This window comes from Strix uralensis, chromosome 7 (genome assembly GCF_047716275.1).
Source record: "Strix uralensis isolate ZFMK-TIS-50842 chromosome 7, bStrUra1, whole genome shotgun sequence".
In the NCBI taxonomy this organism is placed as follows: Eukaryota; Metazoa; Chordata; class Aves; order Strigiformes; family Strigidae; genus Strix; species Strix uralensis.
In genome coordinates this window covers 24,108,484-24,124,661 of record NC_133978.1, presented here as the reverse complement: position 1 = coordinate 24,124,661, position 16,178 = coordinate 24,108,484, and the positions used below count along the sequence as shown (strand labels likewise).

General features: G+C 43.4%; 1 protein-coding gene across 1 annotated transcript; it reads left to right on the top strand.

Moving 5' to 3' along the window:
- Positions 1–14,265: 14,265 nt before the first annotated feature.
- Positions 14,266–15,368, top strand: FGFBP3 (fibroblast growth factor binding protein 3). Its single transcript, XM_074874017.1, has 2 exons — positions 14,266–14,357; positions 14,774–15,368. Exon 2 carries the CDS (start codon positions 14,847–14,849, stop codon positions 15,366–15,368), a length of 522 nt encoding a protein of 173 aa, XP_074730118.1. The 5' UTR covers positions 14,266–14,357; positions 14,774–14,846.
- The last annotated feature ends 810 nt before the right edge of the window (positions 15,369–16,178 follow it).

Below are 16,178 nucleotides of genomic sequence, written 5' to 3'. Positions count from 1 at the left end.
AGCTACAGGTCCTATTTCTTTATTACACAGCTGAAATTAATACAAGCTTCTTGTGGTCAATTAAAAGCTTATGTAGCTGAGCTGCCAGAGCAGCCCTTCTCACTACTACATTGCACATGAGAAAAGATAATGTCTCTGTAGCCTCCTCTGGGTGGCTCTAAAGATGCTTGTCCAGCTGAGAGCTTTTTCCTGCTGTCAAATTCCTCTGAAATTGTTCATTGTGTTTAAAAGTTAAGCATGGGGGTAAACAAAGAGAGATATGTGCATACCTTCTTAAACAACTGGGCTAGAAAGCAAACAGCATTCTTCAAGGAAAAGGAAACAAACCTCAGGGCAGGGCTGTCTGGAGCTGGAGATACAGCAGGGCAAGGACAAGAACTCCTTCCTGGTGAAAGGCCAAGACTGGTCCCACACCCTTTTGTGGCAGAGGTGCCAGGTGACATTCCACTAACCAGCCATCAGGGTGTTGTTTCTAAGAATAAATGTAATGCCACCAGTCACATGCACCTCTGTAGCAGGAGGCAACTGTAGACACCAAAGATGTACTTGAACCCCACATCGATGCAAAGTTTCATTTTGTTTCCTAAGCAATATTTTAAAAAGATTAACAACACACATGCATCCTTGACATTATGCTTACATTTTTGTGTTCTGCTGTTTACTGATTATCTGTTTGCCTGTCATCTGATTTATACAGGGCTTTATTTTGCATTACACACTAACGTTCAGAGATTGCCACTGACTTTAAGAAACTTGTTACAGCTACAGCACTGCTTCTACACCTATCAGTTCCAGGAATGAGAAAGGACTGAAAAAGCACGTGTCACTTAGCATGAGAAAACAAAGTGCTAGGACAATTCTGCAATTCAAACCATAATAACAGAAAAATACATTCTCAAAGAAACTCTGTTAGCAAAATCCTAATAAGCAAACCTAAAAAGTCTAGATTTCCTCCCAATCTCCTCCTCCCCTTGGACTGGATGTCTACCCATGTATCTAGCCGGCAGGGAAAATCTTCAAACAAATGCACACAGACATATGGATATTGCAGAGGGATATTAGCCCTTATATATTGCAAAGTATATTCCCAAGACATCAGAGGAAATAGTCTTCCCTCCTCCTCCATTTATTTCTTGCTAAATTGTTGTAATTTGTTTTGCCGAGTTGAATACAGACTAAATAACATCGTGTCCTTACAAACTCAATCTAAATATATGTACAAATGGAAAGTTAATTAAATAGTTCTGATTTAGCAACTATTACATACAGTTGCTATGATAAAGGTAAAAACCAAAAACAAATCAAAAAACCTTATCCACAAGTTTATAGTTAGGTGAAACTTTAGCAAATGCTGAATTCAGTGGAAACACCAATGTAAAGGAAAACAAGATCATACCTCAACTGTGTATCTTTTTTTCTTATTCCTTTGATACTAAGCTGATGCCTTAACAGTTCAGTTAAACTTTAATTTCAGTGAGAAACAGCTGACCTAGGTAGCAGAAAGAGAAATCTGTTATACAACTTGGTTTTCATAAGCATCTGTTGTTTAGCTTTTGCCAAAATCATGCCTCTTGTGTCGGATTTCAGATGATGCACCTACGCACACCATATTAAATATATTTCAATCAGCTGAATATTTCTCAGTAAAAATTCTTTTGTGAAAATTTCTCTATTCTTCATAGACTATTGGGTTTTTTCCCTCACCTGGGAGGTTGAAGTGGCTTTCTGGATGTTAAGTACTATCAGTCCAGTCCCCCTGGACTCTGATGTACTTAAGTGGTTTCATCACCATGGTTACAGACTCCCACCACATAACTCTTAACTTTATTTATCTCATTGTTATAATTTAACTCACTTTCCTGAATCCTCTCTCCTTTCCTACTGCAAAGGGACTTACAGCAGGGTGCACCCCCTCAGACTTCTCATTCTCTCAAGAACCGATTTGCATTTACAACAAAGGAAGGCACAAAGATGTTAACCAAATTAATGATTTTTTGTAGCATATTTGGCTTGAAAAAAATTATGTTAATCCCAATCTGGGTTTGTTATCCCTCCCTAATCCCTACCTGTGTCTAATAATTCAAGACATTTTAGTAAACTCAGGGTTTAGGCCTGAATTTCACATTTTTCTAAGTTAACTAGCCACATGATCAGACAACTGCCTATCAGTGGAACTATAGACAGCAATAAATGAAGTGTGGACATGTATGAGGATCTTTACATGTGCATAGCATAAAATGAATGAAGATGCTAGGGAAGATGTAGGTTTATCTTCATCAACTAGAGGAGGAGAATTTTATCTTGAGCCAGTTTTATTTTAGTTTAGGTAGTGAGAAGACATTTCCATTTGTAACATTTGTAGAAACCGTTGCTAGGTTCTCCTTTTTCTTTAAAGATCATTTTCACAGAGTTTTCTGCAGTTCAACATTTTAATATATTTTTAACTAATTAAATTCATCTTTGCACCCACCCTCAGTGAGAACACATCACTTCATTTTACTCTTTTCATATTTAAATCCGAACTGGCTGAATGGAGTTTATATACACTATTTCATGGGCTCTAATCTTGTGCTTACTTTTGCATGAAAGGTAACTAACTACATGTGAGCAAGGTGTCTGAGATTCTATTACAATCCATGGAGATCTAGGCCAAACAGTCAAACACATCTAGAGTGATTTATCAGACCAGGTGAAGATATCTACTTTAGGATAAGAGGAAAAACTCCCTAGACTGTGACTAGCTGAAGGGGAAAGAAAGCCAGTGATACAGGATAGTAACAGACAGGGAGATAAGATGATCAAGTGTGCAAACTAGTTGCAATTTTTTTGCTGTTGGTGACAAAGCTGAATCAGAGATCATACTAAAAACCTGTACACAGAGCTGGATTTACTTTTTTGTTTGGTGGTTAGTCTGAAAAGTCTCTCTAACCTTACTATTTAGAATTCAGGAAATAAAAAGATATAAGCCAAAGTGATAAGAATTATCAATTTTCCAAAGTAATTTAAATAAATGAATGCATAAAATAACACAGAACATAGAGTGTTTACTAATGCCTAAATTGATAATATAGTCATCAGAGGCAACATGATGGCAAATGTTCTTGGTGTGCATTTGTTAACAGAGGGAGGGAGATAGAGAACAGAATCGAGTTTCAAGACAGCAAAGTGGTAATTAGATATTTTGTCTCATGTTTTGGACTATAGCAGAATATTAGTGCTGCCAAACTACACTGTGACAACAAATTAATTGATAGTGGTAATTAATAACTGTAATTTCCACTCTAAGCGTGCTTATCTTGTAGTACCAGTGCTCCTAAGCCATGAATTACAGTGGCACCAGACTGATACATCCTTGGTGTGCTGGCAGCCTTCAGTCTAAAGCTCTTCGAGAGCTTAAAAGAAAACATCTGCACCATCATAACACAGAAAGCCCTCTGCTACAGTCATTCCTGCTCTTAGGCCTTTCACACCCACAGCAGTGGTCAAAAGAAATCCTCTGCTCTGCTAGGTGGACCTCCAAAAAAAGGAAAGCCTTTGCCCATATTCTCAAAATACTGCCCCTTTCCCAGGGCTCTGGCACGTGGGGACAGTGGCTGTTCCACATGAACAGGAGGACACCTCTGAGGCACCCTACTCATGTCCTCTCACACGGCACGGTGGCTGCATTACTTCTGGTACTCTCTGCTCCTGCTGCGGCAGCCCTTCAGTTATCAGCGTGTCACAGGGAATCAGCGTGCTGGGCCTGCGACTGCGCCTTCTTTTGCTGCGTGACTGACAGTGCCATCCCACTGTCTTCTTCACAGCATCTGTGAAGAAGCTTGGAAGAAGAGAATCCTTAGAAACCGAGTCATTAGATAAGTGGCATCAACAACAAAAGCCACATTTGCTGTTACATTTATGCAGATGTTCCTTCAGTGCAATGTTCTCCTTTCAAACAGTTTTTAAAAGGTAATAGGGACTACTTCTTTTGTTTCCTTTCCCATTTTTTATTTCCAGCTGCATATTGTTACGCTCCCTGTTTTTTCTTAACACTTTAGCACTGACCACAGGTATTAACCACAGGGCCAGTCTGGCCTCCTAGACTACTTTTTAACACAGCCTAACAGCATTTTACTCATAGGAAGACTTCTTGAAAACAAAGACAACTTTTATTGATGAAGCTGCAACAAAAGTTCTGCATGACTGATGCATTTGAAGAGCCTTTTAAGGCTAGATTTTAATAGGCATTAAGATAGCTAGCTCTCAAGATAGCTGCCTAAATGACTTCATAAAATGTGCATATACAAGGCACAAGAAAGCATAACATAGAGCAACTCTTACTGGGAACAATAGGGTGGTTTTGGGACACAACAGCTTGCTGCAGGCTTCTTTCAAAAATTGGCTAGATTTTCAGTGTACTGCTGGCAATTTGTGCTACTGAAGGAGCATAAAGTAGCTTTAAAGATGATTGTAGTTTCCTTCAGGTGGGGTAAAAAGTTGCTATGATGATCCTCAGAGGCACCATCCTAGCACATCTGGGGCTAGTCCAGGGACAAGAGAAGGGGGGTAAAGAGTAATGCCTTTTGTGCTGCACTGATAGCTGACAATTCAAATAAACTGATTTTATTTGAAGCACAGGTCACTGTGCTTGCTACTATCATCACTTTTGCTTCCAGATAATGCACAACAGCTGCTTATCTGAATACGCATTACCTTTTTTTTTTCTTTAATAGAAACATTTTATTTCGCTTCTGAATAATCTCCTTTGTGAATTTAAGCCTAACTTTCAGAGACAAGCAAGCTGGACAGGCAAAAAGTTTGAATTGTAAATGTCTTGTTGAGTTTCAGTTGTTGTTTAGTATGTCTTACTTTATAAAGCTGAAACGTGTAATTTGGGGTGGCACAAGCTATGCGCTTCCAAATGTATTTTTTACTCCTTAAGTGTTGCTACAACATACCTGCTCCCCTGTAGTCCTGTCCAAAATGTCATTCCTGAGAAACATACTGACAGAAGGTAAAGGAAATCTATATATAATTTAAAAAGAAATAACCTTGAGGGCAGTATAGGGGAAAATTTTCATGTAGTTTAATACCACTTAGTATTGACACTAATTTTGCTCTAGTACTTAAAAAAACCATATATTTCCATTCAGGAAACGCTCATCACTGTCTCTTAGCCTCAGCTATAGTGTGTTTTCAATGAAACAGACAATTTTCCTCATTAACATTATCTTCTGACTTAGACTATAAGATTTTAGAGGGTTTTAGAGGCAGAAGACCCATCACTCCTGGCAAGGGTATCATGTGTGGTAAAAAAAAAGGAAAAAAGCTCTTCGTGGCATATTGCTCCAGGAACAAAGACTTCTGTAACTTCAGCCTACTGAGACATGTTACAGTGGAAAATAGAAAGAATTTTGGCACCCCCAAGGGGTTAACCTGGAAGAACTGGATGTACCAAGCAGAAGGAATCATCGTGATTTCGATAGCCTTTAGGCTGAGCATCTAACATCATGCAATCTTGTGTCCACAAAATAGACTTTTCCTAAATTTCAGCCTGCCTGCCTGCAATCCCACTGCTATATATCACCTGCTACCATGCTAGCATGCATCCTCCATAGATTACAAGCAGTTCCTTCCCTGCCTGATACTGTGGTATTTTCTGTGATTCTATTATGACCTGATCTGGTAATTATAAAGGTCTCATCACTATGGTCTCCTAATAAGCCAGGGTGTAGAAAAACATTTTTTCATTTTTGATGGAGCCTTTTAGGTCCGGAATGATCAGGATGCAGAAAGGGGAAAGCAACTATAATCTAACAGAAGAAAAGACACATTGGATGTAGAGAGATTGCACAAAAGGGCAAAGTGCATGCATGAGGTGCTTTGTGCAGCGATGGAACTAACACTCTGCACACTTCTTGTCTCCTGTCTCCAACAAGTAGCTTGCTTCTGGATGCACTCAGTCCACAATGGGAAGACTTCTTTCAGAAACATCAGGTCTTTAGAAAGATTAAAATGTAGATCCCAAAGAATGATCCTTTCCAGGCTTAACAAGTCCCAGGTCCTGCTTGGAGGCTTGGTGGTCACTCACCAATGTAGCCCACCACACAGCAGAGGGGATGGTGAACTGCAGCACAGGGACAGCAGTAGAGGGACAGAGGCAGGACTTTGTCTATGTGATTTTCTCCGTTGGACCTTACCAAATACAGCCAGAGACAGCCCACATGTCCAGTGGAAGAGTCTTGTCTGGCTGTCTGTCAGGATACCTGTTTTTTTGACATTCCTGACTTAGGGATGGGAACACATTCTACCTGCATTTCAGTTTTGCTCTATGTACCACAAAAATAATACCCATTTCCTTCCTTGAAGAGTGAAGGGGATGAATTAACTAGTTCCTCCACAACTCTGAAGCACTAGCACAGGTGTAAAAAAGGTTTCTAGGTTTTGCGAGTCATTTTTCTTTCTAAACTAAGGGGAAAAAACCTCTTAGAGTGATTTTTATCATGCCTAAGAAATAAGAGAAGGAACTTCAGTTTATCAGTTGTCCAATTCTGTCCCACTTTGCTAATCCCTTGATACATATTGAGAGTAGCAAGGCAACCGGGAAAATATATACTTTGGGAAGAGCAGCAGCTATGGTATGTGAAGGGAAAAAAATTACGTTTTGGGTATAAATTCTGTTATCATTTCCAAACTTTCCACAACGGCCTACATGAAGTTCTCCACATGTACCAGTAAGCCTTTCACAGCTGTGTTAGGACTACGAGTGCAGGAAGAGCCTGGCAGCAGAACTCACAGAAGCTACAGTGCACCTGGGCTTTTAGGGATCCCAACCAAAGAGCTAGCAAGAGCAAACTAAAAGAAGAAAACAGATGGGTGAAAATGTACAAGTGCAGTGTTTACTATCACTGGCTTTTATGGACAGACTATTCCCTATCTTCTACCACAAAAAAAAAAAAAAAAAAAATTTCTAACACACAAAAGAAAACGCCAGAACGGCTTGAAAAACTGTGCCTGCAGCAAGCGCTTGGAAACAGGATGCACATCTGTATCACACCAGAAAAAAACCTTTTGGAAACTTGGTGTCCTATGTAGTGTCAAGGCAAACATACATGAGATAGAATATGCTGCTCAGCTGCTTTTATTAATACTAGGTTCTTAGTTCTCCTTTTAATCAGGTGTCTTTCCTTGATGTTTCTTTGTTATGGTGGTTTTTTATTTGATACTTATGCATAGTATAGTTCTATTTAATATCAAACTGGTTTTAATTTTGTAATAGAAGAGACATGAATCATATGTTGCTACAGTATACACAGGCTTGTGTAGCCTGTGTATTTCTGCCCCATAAAAATCACTTTAATTTATAGGGCAGGGACAACTTAATTTTTGCTAGTGTCTAATACACCAGCGTTCTCCCCACTACTTCAGATCTTTAGATAAAACCACAATATAAAAATAAACATAACCCACAAAAAAATGTGGTGGTTTTTTTTCCCTTCGAAAAACATCTACCTTTTAGCTACGTGACATCTTTCATAATTATATCTTTTGACATTTACTCTTCCTTGCAATAGTCTACATATCAGCTCACACCATGGAAAACCAATCTCCAGCCTTCAGTTTGTGAGCAGTTGGTAAGAGAATTAAGTTCTGAATAAACTGAATGTCTGGACAAGTTAAATGTCTGAACTTGTTCCAGTTTCAGGTGAGGTATTTCACTGTGATGATATACAGAGAGCATTATCCATGTTACATTTTCTTCAGAAAAAATAGACTATTTCTATTATTTTTATGAAATAAAATTTAACATACCAGGTCAGTTTATTGTATGTTTTATAAATTTGCCATTTGGGTTTTCTGGAATATTAACTGAAACTTGGTAGAACAGACCTTTTGTTCTAGAAATCTTTTTTTTTAAAAAAAAAAACCACCCCAACTTGTACTCTAATATATAGCTTTGAAGTTTTTTACTCAATCCGCAAGACATTTAATCTATTTTAAAGAACTCAGTCTTCTGCCTACAACTTGTCAAATATTTATAATTAGTTTCCTTTTTGAAAAGTTCTGCAACTACATTTTGTTAATGAAACCCTCACAACTTACATTTTCAGAATGTGAAATTACCTTGCTTTTCACAAAAAGAAGAAAAATAAGAAGCTATCCCACCCCTCTGAGTTTTCTCAGTGATCTGTAGAACACGTTTCCTCCCACATGTGGCAAATGGGGAGTTCAGGCTTCAGTACCAGGTTTTACATTACCAGCCGTCTGCTATCCTCACACCATGCCTGCTGCTTCTTGAATAAAAATGCTCTCTCACACCATCTGATACAAGCATTCTCTCGTAACATTTTAATAGCTGATCTCCTGCATCATATTAGCTTCCCCTTTCTACTCTTTAGCTACTCTTCTCACTTAAGTGGTCAAATAAGCCTTTCATAGCATGGTGATGATCACCACATTGTGAAAGACAGCAAAGAAACAGCCTCAAGATGCATTTGTTGATTTTAACACTTCACATTTCTAGAAATGTTCAGATTAAATGGGTTCCCCCCACCCCTTCTGTCTGTGTCTAAAATAAGTGGCCAAGATTGATTTAAAAGGCAACTCACTTTCATTCTACAATACTTGCATGGACTTTTGATTACATATAGGTCTGTATGTGTGTTGCTACAACAATGAGGAATATATTTTCTGCTTCTTTAAATTGACTGTAGGATGACCAGCCATAAGTTCTATAAAAGGAAATGGTCTTCTTTGGTATCCTAATGAAATCCTCTGTTTACTAGTAGCTGAAATAAATTCTTTCTGTGATTTCCTTCACTGTTAGAGGCCAGAGGCTGATTTATTTTGAACAAGCTTACAGAATGGAAAACGCAAAGCTGAAGTTCAGCCTTTCACAAGACTTAAAATTTTGATCAGCTGATAGAAAAGCCTGGAGTGGTAGGGGTGTTTTAGCAGCTCCCACACCAGGCTCAACAAGGGACATTGTCAATGCTGAGGTCAGTCCATTAATTGTACAGTGAAGAATGAAGGTAGGAAATAGAGGTCATGTGGGTTCTCTGCGAAAGGAGACAACAATGACTCTTTGACAAACATTTGAGAAACAGAAATGAAAAAGCTTCATAAGTTTGCTTATGAAGGTAAAGAATAAGCATGGAAACCTTTACAAAACTGGAAAAGAAGCATCCTCACAGTGGAAGGCAGGTTATAGAAGAAAACATTTAATAGATATCATTTTAAATACAAAAAAATTACATGCTTAGAAAAATTAGCATGTAGTTATGTATCTCTTATTGGAAATAACAACAATCTGAGTTGAGAATATACAAGTCAAAGCCTGAAAGGAATATACACATGGTGTGAGGAACAAAGTAGTTCCTATGGAGCAAAGGAACCACTACCAAAAACTCAAATCACTAAGATTTCCTGAACTCCAGTTTGAAAAACGCAGCATTGGAGAACACACGGTGAACGACTCAGACCAGCTTCTGAAAAACCTGCAGGGAATGTGAGATGGAAAAGATGGTGAAAACATGTGTGGAACATTTTTCAATAAAGCAAATTAATTGAGGAGAAACTAATCTGGGGTGATTCTGAAGTGCCCTGCAATGGCCTGGCCTCCAAGAGAGCATTCAGCAGCAGCATGATCTATTGGCTGAAGAATAGACATATGGATGATTTCAAACAGATTCTGCAGCATAAGGAATTGACTTATAAATCTGGTCATCTCTGATCAAGACTATGCAGTTTCTTTAACTCTTCTATCATTTTGCAAAAAGCCATCTTTTGAAGGAAAGGTTGACTTGAACTTCACTGGAACTTTATTGGCAGGGATGGAAAGAACCAACACATAAACACGCCAAAAATTTGGACAAAGGCATCAGTCTGACCCTACAGAAGTGCTTAAATAGGATCTAGAAGAGACTTAAAGGAAAATTTGAGCAAGAAAATTCTTGTTTCACTTTGTTTCTTCTATACTCTTGGAAATAGGACACAAACCCCAGAATTTCAGCTATCTGCACATCAAAGGTGCTAATAATATATTAACCTATAAATAATCTTACAAAACTTTTCAGTAGTCACGTTTATTTGCCAGCTTGTGATGGAAGGAGGAAAGAAGATGAAAAATTCTTCACAACTTTGCCCTGCAGTGCTCTAGCTCAGAGTGAGGAACCTTACAACTGCCTGCATTCAGAAGATCCTCCAGTATAACTGGACATAAAGCATTAGACACCTCTACCAGTAAAGCCAGTAAATACACGATACCCTTTAGGGATTGAACTCCAGAGGTGCCCAGCAGAGATAAATGAAGCTGTTGGGCACCTTCACAGTGAAGGTAATATTTTATTCTGATGCATGAGCAAATTAAGAAATCTGTCTCTGCGTGGCTCTTCAGCCACCAGCTTCTGTCTTTTATACTATGCAGAGCTTCGCTTGCCCTGAGCAAAACCACGTAATTGAGAAGGTCAGTCTATCTCTGTGTAAACAATGCTTATTACCACATTAAATATGATTTTATTCTCTTGAGCCAGTAACAAGAAATCAGAAAACTGACAGCTCAGACAAATAGGTTAAACACAGATATGCTTATGTTGTATATCTAAAACAATTTAGGTTTATGACTCATCAACGTTCTTTACACTACCCACTTCTCTGAAAAGGAGCTTATATTGACAGGCTGGAGACTGTGGCTACTTTCCACCTGTAAAGCAAAGCTATTCTTGCAATTATTAACAACTGTTGCTGTGATCCTAGGGGCTACAATAAGAGAAATAAGTATTATTCTTCACAGTGACTGGAGCTTTCATAAAAAACAAATGGTTAACTCATCTGAATTTTCAAAGCTCAAAACCCTGAAGTCAAAGCTCTAACCCAGTTTCCTGTACAATATCTTCAACATGGGCAAAGCGGCCTATAATATAGGTTTTTTGGTTCAGAGTTAGATTTTAACAGGATAATTTATTTATTGGCCAATGAAAAGTGTGATTAAAGCTATGGTCTGAACTTCTGAAATGCAAAGATGCATAAGAAGGAGACAGCTTTAAGCAGTGACTGAGTTTTTACTATTGCCATATTTGCCACCTTAGTTCTTTTCTTCTTTTGGTTAACAAGCCCTTTGCTTACATTGTGTCATCATAAATCAAGTTCGCTAGGTCTGTGATATTCTGAGTTGATCTTTATCTTTTTTGAAGAGTAATGCTTAAAACTGGATACAATGCCCCAGTCAAAGCCTGGCTTTAGCCCATGCCTTAATTCTTGTGTCTTACAGGTGATATCCTTATTTATGTGTCTGCTTTTTTCACAGTTGCATGACAAATGTTGTCACACATTCAGCTCGTGATTCACTGTAGCCTTACATGCATTTCTGCAGACATGTTACTTAGTCAGCATCCATCATCTTAGATTTGTGCAGGTGTTTCAGACTTGTATCTTACACTTCTCTCCATTGAGCTGAATCCTATGGTTTAGACTGTTCCTGTAAGTGTTCTCATTAGCTTTGAATTTGGGTTAAAATCTTGGAGTCCAAATTGCAGTCTAACATGGTGCATCTGTAATTCCTTCCAGTTTAGTCTCCTTGCAGGAGTCACACAGCACTCTATTTCATTTACTTAGATGGACAGGCCTATTAACTCCTGAGAGATTTCTTTCAGGCTCTCTACAGATACCAGGCAAGTATCTCTGCCACAGCGCGCCCTGTTCATGTTTTCAAAGATAACTCCATAACCAGCCGACTTCTAGAATTACAAAGGTTATATTCTAAGGTGAGGGAGATGGTAGGGAAAGAGGAGTCAAAACCCAGCCACAGCAGCAACACAGACTAACTAGATTAATTTAACTGCAAACACAGAACAAAAGGATACAGTGATTTTAGTAATAGAAGAATGATCTTCTCCCCCCAGCCCACATCCCCATCAAAACCAAGAGATAAAATTGTAGCATGTGCAGGAAAATTGATATAGAAGTAATGAATATCAAAGACTAACATCTGCTTTACTGCAAAAGACAAGTCACAAACATGAAGGAAAATGTGTGTGTAAATATAGGTACCAGGAGAACATAGCAAAGAAGATTAAGGATAATAAAATTACTATATGGGGAGGCTAGGCAAACTTTCATTCTGTTTCATTTTCTTTCCTTAATTCCTGAACAGTAATAACTGGTATGAGATTTAAAGTAAACTGTCCAAAAAGTATAACAGCAAAACATTCATTAAAACACACAGTAATATTTCCCTCCAAACCTGATACACTTAGGATAACTAAAAGTGATCTCAAACATATTAGGCAACTCCATTTTACATTGCATAAACGATAGCAAGAATGTGCAAAATGGACAAAGATCTCAGAGTAATAATATATAGCAATTACAGGTGGTCAGAACTTAATCTGAAAGCAACTCCAAGGTTTGGTGGACTAATAAGCTAAGGCACATGATGTGCCTTATGCTCACTGGAGTCACAGAGGGTCTTAAAAGTCACAATGCAGTTCTTTATGATGCCTCATGGTACCCACAGCCCTAACTTAGATGCCAAGATTCCTCCTACAGCCCATGGGAAGTCCTTAGCACCCATGAAAGGGATTTACGCAATCCAGCATGCTGAGCAAGGAGCCACGCACAGCCAACGGTCACCTAAGCCTTGTCCTTCAGAGATAGTTATGTGTGTAACTCCAGGAGAAAAGGAGATATCAACTTCCACTTGAGATTCTTGATTTGTAAACCCTCTTCTATGGTTTGTTGCCTAAGCCATTTTACTTCCTTCTCATGACCCTCTCTCCCCTGCTGTTGCCTCCCCACCCCAATCAATTAACTAGGGAGAGCTAAGGAGAGCCCCAAGTATGAAATGCAGCTAGGAAATGGGATATCTATCTGAAAACGCTCCCCCTCTCCCCTGAACTGGAGAAAAGACTCTGCATCCCACCTCTTCTCCAGCAGTCATTCAGCCTCTGCAGAAGTCTTTCCTTTTTAGGACTTATTGCACAGAAAGATAAATGAGTCAATATCAGCCTCCCTCTCCTCCACTGAGTGCCACTGAATAGTATTCATCCAAAATAGAACAGCCCCATGAGGAAAGGTTAGAGGGGTACTAGTACCCCCAAATACCCATGTGTAACTGAGGCACTCTTTTGGGATGCTTTGCCGGGCTTTACCATACTATAAGCACGGGGGATCTTCAAAGAAGTCACTGTAAAGGAGGGATGACACAAGAAGAAAACCTTGTCTCACTGTCCCAGCTAGAAAACCTAGCTCACTGCCCCAGCCAGCCCTCATTACAACAACATTTATCTCGTTGTACAAAGGCAGCTACTCATTTTAGCTTTGCTCTGCCACCAGCTGCGTTGCCACGCTCTAGCCCGGGCGGTGGCTGACACGGGGGACACCCCAAGGGGCACCCGCAGCCCTGCCTGCTCTTGGGTAGCTGCCGTTCAACCATTGCATTGCACCGACAGTGCGATGGGCTGGATAATATCTCCACATCAATGTAAATACAGGGTATAAATATCAGTGGGGGGATATCAGTGTATCTATACATATGTCTCAGTAATAATCTTTCCAAAAGCTTGTGACAGCTCAGGGTAGAGCCTGGACCTCTCCTGCAAGTGCCTTGGGCGAGAAGCATCGCTGCCGTGCGGTGCTGGGCTCGGCGTGCTGAGCAGGGACAGGCTCGGCTGCGGCTCCGCGGCTGCGGGGACCTGCTGGGCACCCGAGGGCTTGGCTTCGATCTTCGTAAGAGGGTCAGAGCGGTAAGTAGGTCGGAACAGACTGGCTTTTGAGAGCCTAATTCCGCCCAGAGGTTTCTGAAACTGCAGTAACATAAAGATCACGTCCACGTTCTCTTGAAACTTCTGGCATTTTTTTGTTTTTTAAACACATCCTCTTTATATAGAAGCCTGTCTCCACATTAACGAAAATTAACAACCATCCTAGAATAATCCACACCGGTATTTTACTTCCGAAGTGAGAATCCCTTTTTGTGATCTAACTCCATCAGATGCAAAGGAAAATAAAGAAATCGCTTCCCGCTCACCAGCATCGCCCCCCGCTGAAGGGAGGCTCCGCACCCCCACCCCTCTCCCCCCGCCACCTCCCAGGGGCGCCGCAGCCCCGGGTCGGTGTTGCGGTACCGGCGCGCGGTTTCCTCGACCGCAAGGGGAGCGGGGGGGAACTTCCCGCAAGTCGGAGCCGTCGGGGCACAGGGCTCCCCGCGTGTCCCCGCGCTGTCCCCCCGCGGGCGGCGGGCCGGGGAGGGGCGTCGGAGGGGGCAGCCCCCGGCCATTGATAACCCCCGTGCCCGGCCCCGCCGCCGGAGACCGTCGTGCACCTCCGCCCACCCCAGAGCGAGTCGTGAGGGCCCTCGGGACAGAGCGGAGGATACCGGGGTGCGTTGGGGAGGGGAAAAACGGGCTCGGGGTGGAAACGACGGGGTTTTAGGGGAGCGGTTTGCCCCGCGCCGGGTCTGGCTGCCGAGCGGCGGCCGCTCGCTGCTTTGACGCTGCAGCCGGCGGGTGCGGGCTCCCGGCTCACGCTGCCCCGGGGTTACGGCTTCCCGGCTGGGGTGGTACCGGGGCCCCGCCGCCATCGGCGGTCCGGCAGCGGAGCCGGGGGATGGGGGGAAACAAGCTAAGAGCCCCGGGGGTTACGGCCCTGGAGGGACAAGCCGGCTCTGCGCTCCTCTGCCGAAACAAACCCCGCCCGGCGCAGCCTGGCGCGACCTCGGGGGCTGCGCTCCCCGCCGGGGCGGGCAGCGGGCGGCAGCAGCGGGGGCACCCGCCCGCCAGTGTCCGTGTCTCCGCAGGGCGCGGAGGATGCGGCGGGCCGGGGCGCGCCGTCGCTGAGGCACCGGAGGAGGCTCCCGCGGCGCCGAGGAGATGAGGCTGCCCCTGGCCCTGCTGACACTGGCCCTGGCCGCCCTGGGGGCCGCCGGCAGCGAGTCGGGCGGGGAGGCGGCGGCGCAGGCGGGGCGGTTCTCCACGCCGGAGCGGCACCGCTGCAGCTGGGAGCTGCGCTCGGCGGCGGGGGCCAGCGAGCTGCGGCTGAGCTGCCGGCCGCCGACGGGCGGCGGGGCGGCGCGGAGCTGCGCCTACCGCGGGGAGCCGCGGCGCTGCCCCGCCTACGGCGCCCGCAGCCGCCAGTACTGGCGGCAGATCCTGGGCCGGCTGCGGCGGCGGCGGCACCCCTGCGCCAGCGGCGGCCCGCTCAGCGCCCGCCTCTGCGGGCCGGGCCGGGCCCCGCCGGAGGCGCAGCTCCGCCTGCTGCCCGGCCCCAGCCCCGGCCCCGGCCCTGCCCCGCTGGCCGCCAGCGCGGAGCCCGCCGGCGAGCAGGCCGAGGCTTACTGCGCCGAGCGGTGGCACTCACTGTGCAGCTTCTTCGTCGGCTTCTGGGAGGGCTGAGCCGGCCCCGGCCCGCCGGGAGGGAGCGCGGCCGCCCGGCCCCCGGGCCAGGGCTCAGCTCTGCCTGGCCGCGGCTCGCCCAGCCTTGCCGGCCCTCACCCGCCTGCCACCGGCGGCCCTCGGCTTTGTCAGCTCTCCTCTTTTCCTCCCCAATAAAGTGGTCACTATTTTATGACAAGAAGCTCACGTCACTCTTTTCTTGGCAAAGCTCTGTAATACCTGCAGCACCGTTACACTGCCGAACAGTGCCCGGGACATCTGGCAGCAGACGGAGGTGGGAGCATCTACGGACAGTTCGTGTAGTTGAGTACATTAAAGTTATTCGAAGAACACAAACCGACAGACAGCTCTTCCCTCTCCCAAACAAATTTCTGTAACACCTCAAGGTTAAAGTTACACTGAAATTGCCCAACTAGAAAACCAGACATTTATACCAAAATAAGGAACAGCTGACACTTTACTGAACAGTAAGTCCTTGAAAATCTTCCCTGCTAACAAAGATTTCACGAGCTAAACAAGTCAGTCCAGTCCTGTTTCCCCAGAGCAGATGATCACCGACTGACTGGAAACAGGAACATGAACAGAGCAGGGTGAGAAGCCAGCTCTGAAAAGATTGAGAAGCAGCTAGGTACACAGACTGGATTTGGGAGATTTCACCTACCTAATGAGCTAAGGCCAACGCAACAGTCACGTTTACAGGGGACATAGTGTTATTTTACCAAGGGGGAAGAGGGGTTTGAGATGTTAAAAATCCACTTACTGAAGCACAATTCTGTGGTACATTTCGGTAAGGAAACCTCAGGTTTTCCT